Source organism: Aulostomus chinensis, chromosome 11 (genome assembly GCF_037954235.1).
Source record: "Aulostomus chinensis isolate RoL2024-O1b breed Wild chromosome 11, RoL_Achi_v1.0, whole genome shotgun sequence".
NCBI classification, from domain to species: domain Eukaryota; kingdom Metazoa; phylum Chordata; class Actinopteri; order Syngnathiformes; family Aulostomidae; genus Aulostomus; species Aulostomus chinensis.
The window spans coordinates 20645686-20656599 of record NC_141330.1 but is presented as its reverse complement, the minus strand read 5'-3'; the positions used below and the strand labels follow the sequence as shown (position 1 = coordinate 20656599).

General features: G+C 43.8%; 1 protein-coding gene across 2 annotated transcripts; it reads left to right on the top strand.

Annotated features, from left to right (window-relative positions):
• Window positions 1-24: 24 nt before the first annotated feature.
• elovl4a (ELOVL fatty acid elongase 4a) lies at window positions 25-7609 on the top strand. 2 transcript variants are annotated; one of them, XM_086219034.1, is made up of 7 exons: window positions 25-266; window positions 1097-1179; window positions 1908-2095; window positions 2318-2398; window positions 3176-3347; window positions 5053-5180; window positions 5296-7608. In XM_086219034.1, the coding sequence occupies exons 2-7, from the start codon at window positions 1113-1115 to the stop codon at window positions 5620-5622; spliced, it is 963 nt and encodes a 320-aa protein (XP_086075160.1). In that variant the 5' UTR covers window positions 25-266; window positions 1097-1112; the 3' UTR covers window positions 5623-7608. The 2 variants fall into 2 exon arrangements, with proteins under 2 accessions (XP_086075160.1, XP_086075161.1); XM_086219035.1 differs by lacking the exon at window positions 25-266 and having other exon boundaries at window positions 1101-1179; window positions 5296-7609.
• The last annotated feature ends 3305 nt before the right edge of the window (window positions 7610-10914 follow it).

Here is a 10914-nt window from a genome sequence, read left to right as displayed (position 1 = left end):
CCGGAAGTAGACGTGTTCCCGGTTGTGTGACGCTGGAGCTGTGGAGGATCAGAAGGGGGATTCTTAGAGGCAGACACGCAGTGGAGGCTGCAATGGTCCTCTGACCGCACATCCGTGCAATCGCTGTTTATTTAACTCTGGATGGGGAGAAATTGAGAGGTTTAAAGAAAATAATCGGTGAATCCATCAGGAAGCGGGGCATATTACATGACCTTGAATTGAATGTCATTATAGACGGATTTAAAAAAAAAACCCAAACAAATAAGGTAAGCATCTTCATCCGGGGAGAAGGCTGCATTACTGTGGCTGCATCATGTTGCCGTGCGCAGATTGAATTTAGAGACCACAGGGTCATTTATGGTGATAATCATATCGCTTTGACATCAGAAGGCGCTTACTGGTCTGGGGACAGTCATTGTTGATAACAGAACGGTTCATCCAGCCCGGGTGAAGGCCGAGCTGCATGCCGCAGGATGCAAAACCGCCATTCGCATTCATCCGTCTAAGCTTTGAAACAGCATGTACTATCTGAAGCATATGGCAAGTATGAAAGTTTGATGTCAGTGATTGTTGAAATACTGCTGATTGTGAGAGCTGGAGCGGAGAGCCGTTATGGCAGATGCTGCAGCAGCGCTTGATCCGCTTCAGGCTGGAGAGGGAGGAAGGATGGGGGAGGGAGGGAGGGGGGCGTCGTGTTTTAGGACCATTAAATCATTCTGAGGCCGAGCGGTGCGCTCCGCTATGTATCAGCTGGCACCCTGTAGGCCCTTTCAATGTGAAAGTGGGCCACGATGCAATCCCGGCAACGATATGGGCCACCAGGTTGGTCTTGGTGGTCGCGCTCAGGCCAAAAATCTGCTGACACACGCGCTGCTCCCAGCCTTTGTGCGCAATGAAGCCTGTAGCGCATTTCTAATAGCTTCATGGAGGCTCGGACTCCTGCGTGGTTTGGCGTAGACTTCTTTTAGAGACGAAAAACGATTGTGTTGAACCGCAAAAATGTTGGAATGACACCATTCTTGTCTTGGAATCAGTCTGGAATTTTGCTTGTTCAGATGCATGAGGCCTAACTGTTCGCCCGTTTCTTTCATTTCAGGTTATCAGCTGCAGTCATGGAGATTGTCACACATTTAATAAATGACACCATAGAATTCTACAAATGGACCCTAACTATTGCAGGTAATAAAGCGTTAGAGGGGAAAAGTGCATGTTATTGTGGCCAAACTGGTCATCTTGTGAAGGATGAATCGGTGATGGCTAAGTCAGTAAAAGATGGTGGTAGAGTGTGTCTTTGTGAAGGGAAGCAAATTGTTATTAAAATGACGCCAGGTGTGGTTGTTGTGGGCGTCATGGTGGTGCAGTGGTTAGCACTGCTGCCTCACAGCAAGAAGGTTTGAGTCCTGGGTTGGGCACAGGATCTTTCTGTGTGGAGTCTCCATGTTCTCCCTGTTCCTGTGTGGGTTCTCCTGGTACTCCAGCTTCCTCCCACAGTCCAAAGACATCAAGAGGGGACGAGGCTGATTGATACTCTAAATTGACTGTAGGTGTGACTGTGAGTGTGAATGGTTGTCTGTCTCTATGTGTTGGCCCTGAGATGGACTGGTGACCTGTCCAGGGTGAACCCCGCCTCTCGCCTGAAAGCTGCTGGGATAGGCTCCAGCCTCCCCGCGACCCTTAATCAGGATAAGCGGAAGAGGACGGATGGATTGAGTGGTTGTTGTGTGCTGGACATTCATAAGTTTCATATCAGAACTGTTAACAGTCATTTGGCTCAAAATATTCTAAAAGTATCTGGCAGTCACCTCTGCTCTCCTCCTCACCACACTTCTAGTTAGATAATGAACACACACTTCGTCTGTGCAGCCTAAGAGTACTTATGTAATGTTTCAAGAACATCTGTCCCACAGACAAGCGGGTGGAGAAATGGCCTCTGATGGACAACCCCTTGCCCACACTGGCCATCAGCACATCCTACCTGCTGTTCCTCTGGCTGGGGCCCAAATACATGAAGAACAGAGAGCCCTTCCAGCTCCGCAAAACCCTAGTCGTCTACAACTTCAGCATGGTCTTCCTCAACTTCTTCATCTTCAAAGAGGTAAAAATGTTTATGTATGTAGGCGTTTATGTTAGTGTTAAGTAACTGAATCTTATCCTCATATAAACTGCTCCTCTAAAATGGTTCTTCTTTGTCCTCTGGGCATAGACTAACCTTATTAATTTGTTTCCTTCTCCTCTCTCCTACTGTGTTTCTGCCTTTTACTGCTTTCATCATTCAACACACACACACGCAATCGACATATTCACTTGTTTTTTGTAGCTTTTTATGGCAGCGCGGGCGGCAAGCTACAGTTACATTTGTCAACCAGTGGACTATTCAGATGACCCCAATGAAGTCAGGGTGAGTGTTTGCATCTCAAGCTTGCACTAGAGTATATGTGTGTATTTATGGGACACAAATACTCACTTGTATGAAGATGGAAATGGAACATTTGCTTGTGCGCAAAGACAGGTTTCTCAGAAGAAAGAGGAAACTGGCCCTAAATTACGTTTCATTCTTTTGGCCCAGATTTGATCTCAAGTTTTGTAGTATTCATCAATACTTCAACATTTCCCGGTTGTTTCAGGTTGCTCTTGGCACCTCATGAGCCAGAAAAGCCATCTTGAATTATATGAACTCATGTAAGAGAAAAGTAAGAAGACATTCATTCAAAGGCCCATTGCTCTCACTTTGCTCTCTGCTACAACTGAAGATTAAAGGCCACCCTGCCAAGAAAGCGTGACAGTCAGTGGTTTTTAAAAAAACATGATCAGCTACCATTCATCAAGACCTTGGTATCGCTATCAAAAAGTGCGAGCTAGAAGAGGGATCATGGAAGGTGCTGGGTTTCACCTTCCTTTCCTTTGCTCCATGACGTAGTTACACTCCTGACACTGAAACCAGCTGTCAGGTGGTCTAGGATGATAGATGTGTTATATTGTAATACGGACACAGAGAAGACAGGGAGTCTGTGTGAGATTGTTTTATTTATACAGCTTTGTATGCAGCAAAATTACTGTATGAGTAATTACAAATCAGAATGCAAATTAACCACGCTTGTGTTTTTTCTTTTTCCTATTTCCATTCCCTGCTTATACGCACTTCCTCCCTTCAACTCATTCCGTATGTCTGAGACAGGTAGCAGGAGCTCTGTGGTGGTATTTCATCTCCAAAGGCATTGAGTACTTGGACACAGTGTTTTTTATCCTGAGGAAAAAATTCAACCAGGTTACCTTCCTGCATGTTTACCACCACTGCACCATGTTCACGCTCTGGTGGATCGGCATCAAATGGGTGGCGGGAGGACAGTGTGAGTAGCTCCTTTTCCCTTATATTACTTGATTTAGCAGATACAGTTGTGCATTTTATCAGATCAGAACCAACTATCACTGTCTTTATCAGGTAAGTCTTTAAGAAGAAATAAAAAGTCAAATCAAGTCAAGTCCGCCAAATCACAACAAAAGATGTCTCCTGCACGTGTTGAGGGATTTTTTTTTTCAAATGCAGCGTTGGTTCAAGAAGGGTTAGTTAAAGAACGGTCCAGGTCAAGAAGTGTGTCTCCAGTGTCTGCTGAAGGACTGGCAGAGATTCTTCTGTTTTGATGTGGGGAGCTCATGCCGAGCAAAGCGGTGAGGTTTGGAACATGACCATGGTGTGTAGTGAAGGGCTGTCTTATTCACTGTCCCTTCAGGAGAGATGGGGAACCGTCAAGTGACATGTTTTAGGTTGGTTGAACATCGTGACAAGTGCCCAGGAAAGGGCTAAGTCCTACACATAAGTAATAGTCAAATTTGTAGATGCTTTGCCGATGATGTTCTTGGCAATTGACATGGTAGAACAGTAAAGTTGCCAGATGAGATGGTGAGGGCTCCCTGGGAGAAAGAGTTGCTCCATCCTCTCCAGACTGAGCTTGATTTGGTGCACAGACATCCAAGTGCTGATGTCTCTGAGACAAGTAGAGCTGCTCCCCTCATTTTGTGTGTCTGAGGGAGTCGAGCTGAGTCATAGGCGTAGCAGTGATCGGAGATCGGAGATTGGAGAAGCCTTAAGCGGTGATCACGTGGCCGAAATAGATAGCTTTTGCCCAGGACCTGAGCCCTGAGGGACGCCAATGATAAGTGTGGACAAGGACATAGGAGAGGGGTGTGTCCCTGGCAGTGTGTTCTCATCAGAGGGAGAAACCAGATTGAAAATGGTTCAAAAGATGAGTTGAAGCAGCTTATTCATTGTATGGGACAAGGTAGGGCATCTTAAGTAGAAGTTTGACTGTGGTCATTTCTAGAGGAGCTGAATGAGACCGGAGGACAGAGAGGAGTTGATAAGGGTGGTGGTGGTGGTGGTGGGGGGGGGGGATGTAAAACAGAGAGTAAGGGAAGGATCAAGGGGGCCAGAGGTGGCAATTAAGAAAAAAATCATCCGAGAGGAAGGAGACGGTTGGATGAGAGGAGTGTATTTCATTAATGAGGAAGGGGATCTTTCCTTGCAGGAGAGGCGATCATTGCCTGAGCCTAACTCTTTTAGGAGTTTGCATAGATTGAGAGAGCCGAGGAGCGGTAGGAGAGGATGGAGCTGGTTTTGGGATGAGTGGGCAGAGAGAGAGAGCGAGAGGAGGAGAGAAGAAGAAAGAGAGGATAGAAGAGCAGTAGAGGCTTACTGAGTGGAGAAGTGAACTACTGCACTGAAGGAAGAGTGGCTAGAACAGTAGAAGAGAGTGAGGGAGTGTTTAGGTGCTCATGGTGTGATTGGATGTTAGTTGCAACACATCACACCTGAATTGACCAGGTCCCTATATTTATGTAATATAGTTACTTATTTAGGAATGTAAAGAACTTATTTCAGACTATATATTGTTTTGTTTTTCCAGAGACTTTAATTTTTCTTGAAGCTCGAAAATGACTCTCAGTAAAGTATGAGTCCAAAAAGGGATTTCTAGAAAAAGAAATGCATTTTAGCTTCACAGCCAGCAATGACAGAGTCAAAGCTAATTGTGATTTTAATTTTTTTGTTCTTTTAAGCATTCTTTGGTGCACACATGAATGCAGCAATCCACGTCTTGATGTACCTGTATTATGGCCTGGCCTCCTGTGGTCCAAAGATCCAAAAATACCTGTGGTGGAAGAAGTACTTGACCATTATCCAGATGGTAATTATTTCTTTACTGTGTGATCAGTCTGATTGGAAATGTGTTCTTGGAACAGGGTTTGGACAGTTGATGTCACAACTGAAATAATACAGGAAGTTGTATTTCTGTGTCTTAGGTCCAGTTCCACGTCACCATTGGCCACACGGCCTTGTCCCTTTATGTCAACTGTGACTTCCCCCACTGGATGCACTACTCCCTCATTTGCTACGCCATCACCTTCATCATCCTCTTTGGTAACTTCTACTACCAGACCTACCGCCGCCAGCTACCCCGACGCGATACCTCATCCTCCTCTTCCAAAGCAGGCAAGGCCCTGTCTAATGGGACCCTCAACGGACTCAGCAAGGCTGCCAATGGAGCACTGGTGGTAGGGAGCAAAGATGAGAAGCCCCAGGAAAATTCTGGGAGGAGAAAGAGGAAAGGAAGAGCCAAAAGAGATTAGAGGATGAGGAAGTGATTGAGGTAGAGGTGAGGAGGGTTGGGTTCTGGGATTATAGTGCTGAAACATGAAAGACTCAAAGATATAGATGGATGGATGAGTTATGATTTGATGAGTTTATTTAAGCCATGATCTGAGTTGTTGAAGCTACTGGCCTGTGTTGAAAGAGGAGTGTTTTGTTTAGAAGAGGTGTCAAAGGTCACGCCCAAGGCGACCGTTATCACAAATGCTCCAAAATACACCAGTGTCCAGTGTGGGATCCATATTCCCTCTCTTTATTGTGGTGCCAAGTGCTGTAGATCTGATTAAAACCTGAGCCTGTAACAGGAACAACGAGTTCTCTGGGCTCATTTAATAACTTGCTGAGACATTAAATGCTTCTGGGCTGCTTGAAAATGATTATGTATTATTATCGTTCACTGCTTTACTGAGACAGGAATACAGCGCGCACACGCACACTGATCTGTTTATGTTCAAGCTAATTAGTTTTACAGATGTAAGCTGATCATTATGTAGAAATATCATGCCATTTTTGTCTTATTCGTTGGTCAGTTGCAACATTAATGACAATGTTGCAACAATGTCGCCAACACGGCGATATCACATTGTGCACTATTGATGATGAGATGCCTCTGCTCATTTGTAAGGATTTATTCCTGTTTTCATTTTGGGTCGTACCTCTTATTTTAGCTTTCTATCTCTTAGTTGCATTTTGAAGGAGGAAAATAAATCAATATCTGGCAGTAAGTCATGTGGAGGAATAGACATAATAATCATTTCTTATCCTTTTAGACTTGGAACTGTTCTGTCACTAGTATGAGATGGAATAATCCTCCTCTGCGGGTCACAGAGAGTTCGAAATGTAAACATTTCTGGAAGCGTTACAGGTTTTGTATATCCCTACTTGGATGTGATGTAATGAAATGTCAAGAATAATATCCAGTGAAATCTCATTGTCCCACCATTGTCTGTTTTATATCCTCTCATTTCCTTACATGTGGGTGAAAATATCGTGTGTGCTCAGAGTTCCTGTTGTTTTCACCGAGAATTCTGTTTTAAACAGGATAATGAAGTTTCTTTTCCTCTCATATTCCATCAAATATATCTTTTTTGTGTCTACATTTCCAGGCTTAATCGGTGTCCGGAGCTGGCTTGAATGTAAATTTATCAGGGGCATATTTGGATTTTAAAATATAAACATTCAGATTTATATTCATAAGGAGCTGGTGAACCTCCAGAGGTGACCTCTACTATGAAGAATTACTTTGCTCTGCCTGTAATATAAAGAGTATAAATTGCCTCTATATCAGAAAACCCAGCTTTCATCAGCAGATGCATTTAGATGTTTTTTATTGGTTGTTCCTATTTATTTCTGTGTAAATACTGACTTTCATCTAACTGAGTGCTTGTCTGTGTATTTGTGTTCTTTTTGTGTTGTACATATAACATTGTGATATTTTGTACACTGCGCATTTGAGAATGTTCCCAGCTTCTTAGCTCGGACACTAATACGTCTGCATTTGCTTCTGTGTTTTTTTTGTTTGTTTGTTTTTTTAAGTATCATAAATTTGAACTCTCTTTAAATTAAACTGAATGCCTGTACAAGTGTTGTCTTCCTCCTGCAAAATCATTTATTACATATGTTTGAAACGCTAGGGCTTTGTCACAAAGATGAAAAGGATGTTGGGGATGTGAGGGGTGTGTGTTTTTAACGCTAGGGGGCGTTATGGGGACAGAAATATTCCCCACAGTTTTACAATGCACTGGATTATGGAAATTACTTCTCAAAATGAAACTATTCATCAAGTCTAACCATTATGTAAGATTTTTACAACAACTTGGAAGCTACGTGGATGTAAATTGAAGTCTCTTGTTACTCATTTAATCAACTATGTTCGATTTTGAATCTGTGGCTATCTGCTGTCTGCTGGACTACATTCAAACCCAAAACATGGAACATGCTATGTGGATGTGCATCAGGAAATGTTCATTACCTTGATTAAATTCAATTTCTTGTTGATTTGAAATAAATACAGTCGATGAACATGCAAATATTATAGTTTCACATAATTAACTGCTGGACACACACAAAAAAATTCACTGAAAAGACACACGTGGAGCCTCCGCATAAAACTGCCTGAATTACATGTTTGACTACATTTGTATTGAAACTGTCCAGTGCAGAGAAACATTCTCGCTCCTAACTAACTAACTGAAGAGAGGGATCTGAGTATTTACATATGCTTCACCGTTCATATTTAATACTTAATATACGACATTTAGTTTTAGACAGCTTTATTAAAATATATCTATGATCAAGTCCACTTCAGTTTGTCATCAGTGGGATGGATATGCACCATGCCAGTCAAGAGCAGAGCTATGTCTGTCCTGCTTTCATGTATATTTAAATAATTGTCCCAAAGGCAAAACAACCTTAGTAAAAATCCCTTAAATATTAATCTCGCCCCTGTTGAATCCCCCACCCTTTTTGACAGCATAAGACAAAGGTTTCCATGGGAACTGTACACAGCAGCTGCTGGATCCACCCCATCACCCTCCCAAACCCCTCCTGTGCCCACCCACTCACTCTCCTCCTTCTTCCTCCTTCTACGAGAGCCAGCTGGGAAACCGTGTGATAAACTATTAAACAGGCAGTGTTTCTGTGTGTGTGTGTGTGTGTGTGTGTGGGGGGGGGGGGTGGATTGGTGGGTGGAGGTTACGTATGTATGCACATGTGTGTGTTTTTGAGTGTGTGCGTCTGTGTGTGTACGTGTGACTGATATGTGTGCTTGTGTATGATTGTGTAATAGGTGGAACAATTGAGAAACCCATCTATGCAGTGCGTGTGTGTATGCGTGTGTGTGTGTGTGTGTGTGCGTGTGTGTGAACAGTTTCCCTACAGAGTTTACGAGTGGGAGGCCTCCACCAGCAGAGGGGTATAACATGGATGATGTTTGTGTTCTTAATTCATTTCACAACTCTGAAACAGAAAACCTTCTCAGCTGCCTCTCCTGGATGACTGTTTCAACCCCCTCCCCTCAAAAGAAAACACAAATGTTTTCTATCGCATTCAGTCTTTACAACTGCTGGTGATAAACAGGCTGTTAAATAAGCCTTTTACTGTCTGATCATTAAACAGATTTTCCATCAACACTTACATGTCTAGCAGTGATGTTAAAGGCACAAGCAAACTTTTGGGGAAATATGCTTATTGTCCATCCCTGTCCATTTTTTTGAGTCAGACAAACCGATGGACATTTTTTCTTTCCTCTCTGCATGCACTGAAGAGCTCCAGACCTCCACCAGATAGCTGACTGCTAGTTAGCTGAGCTGCAATTAATGCTAGTGGTGGGACAAAATCACATAATATACATGGACCAAGTCAAACACGCCAGTAATGCAGTTTAGTAATCATCTGATATCTGCCTTTTCTTCACGTGAGGTGGCTTCCAGCTCAACAACAGCTGCTTCCAAGTTCCATCCATCCATCCATCTTCTACCACTTATCCTGTTAAGGGCTACGGGGGGGCTGGAGCCTATCCCAGCAGACTTTGGGTGAGGGGGTTTACCCTGGACGGGTCGCAAGTCCTCCCCCTGAAAAGCTCAAGTAGACTTTAATTACAAGGGTCTTTTTTTTTTTTTTTTTTTTAGTTCGAATGGCAGCAACACTAGACTCCCTTTATACTGTATAATTTAATGATATTATTATAGACATCCCTCACAATTGAGCTTAAACTATCCATCCATCCATCTTCTTCCTCTTATCCTGTTAAGGGTCACGGGGGGGGGGGGGGGCTGGAGCCTATCCCAGCTGCTTTCTGGTAAGAGGCGGGGTTCACCCTGGACAGGTCACCAGTCCATCACAGGGCCAACACATAGAGACAGACAACCATTCACTCTCTCACAGTCAGTTTAGAGTATCAATCAGTTTCGTCCCCTCTTGATGTCTTTGGACTGTGGGAGGAAGCTGGAGTACCAGAGAGAACCCACGCAGGAACAGGGAGAACATGGAGACTCCACACAGAAAGATCCTGTGCACGAGCCGGGGCTGGAACCAGAACTTTCTTGCTGTGAGGCGAGAGTGCGAACGACTGTACCACCGCACCCCTGCTGTCAAGTTGTCACTCCTATTGCAACTGACCAAGGGAGACACATCTTACAGCTTTTAGTTTAGGTCCCTCCTACAAGATTCACTAGAATGGAATAGAAGTTTGGTGGCACGGTGGTGCAGTGGTCAGCGCTGTTGCCTCACAGCAAGAAGGTTCTGGGTTAAAGTCCCGGCTTGGGCACCGGATCTTTCTGTGTGGAGTCTGCATGTTCTCCTGTTCCTGTGTGGGTTCTCTCTGGTACTCTGGCTTCTTCCCACTGTCCAAAGACATGCAATTGGGGCTGAATGATACTCAAAATTGACTATAGGTGTGAATGGTTGTTTTTCTATATGTGTTGGCCCTGCGATGGACTGGTGACCTGTCCAGGGTGACCTGCCCATAGCCGCTGGCACAGGCTCCAGCCCCCCCGCGACCCTGAAACAGGAATAAGCGGAAGAAAATGGATGGCTGGAATAAAAATTTGTAGATGTGCAATTCAGTCCACAATCACAGGTTGTTGACCCAGAGATTTTAAACAAAACTTTGAGATCATCACGTATTGATTTTATTTGCAATACAACAAAGGATTTCAGTGTGGAATGTTTTATTTCGGGATCTATCTTCTGATTGAACTTTTTAAGAGTTTTGTTCTCACATCAGTTTTTTGAAAGCAGTGTGGAAAGTCTTTGCTACCAAACTTATTTTGTTAATCGCCTCGCAGGACCATGTCCCATTTAAGCTTGGACTTCTAGTTATGGACTGAAAGTTTTTGACTGTTTAGTTCGGAAGCTCTCATATGTTTCTTGTTTATTTTTGTCTTGGTTTCTTGTTTGTGCTTCATCGTGTGTTTAAGTTCACTCCGTTCACTTCCTGTTTTCTTCTTCAGCTTTTCCCTCCTGTGTCTTCATGTGCTTGTCACCTGCTGTATTTGTCTGGTCCCCACCTTTTTTGAGTGCTTCACCTTGGGTCTTGTTTAGTCCACATCAGTCACAGCCCTAATGTTTCGTGCCCTATCATCTGCTTCCCTGCTCTTGTGTTCACCCACTTGTTTCTTGTTTTGTCTTTAGCTGAGTGTATTTAAGTTTGGTTGTCCGATCAGTTTTTGTGTCACACACCCTGTCCAGTCACGTTATGTCGTGTTACATCAAGTCGCGGCACCTCACTATTTATCGAGCCTGTTTGTTTCCCAGTGCCTTTCTGGCTTTCG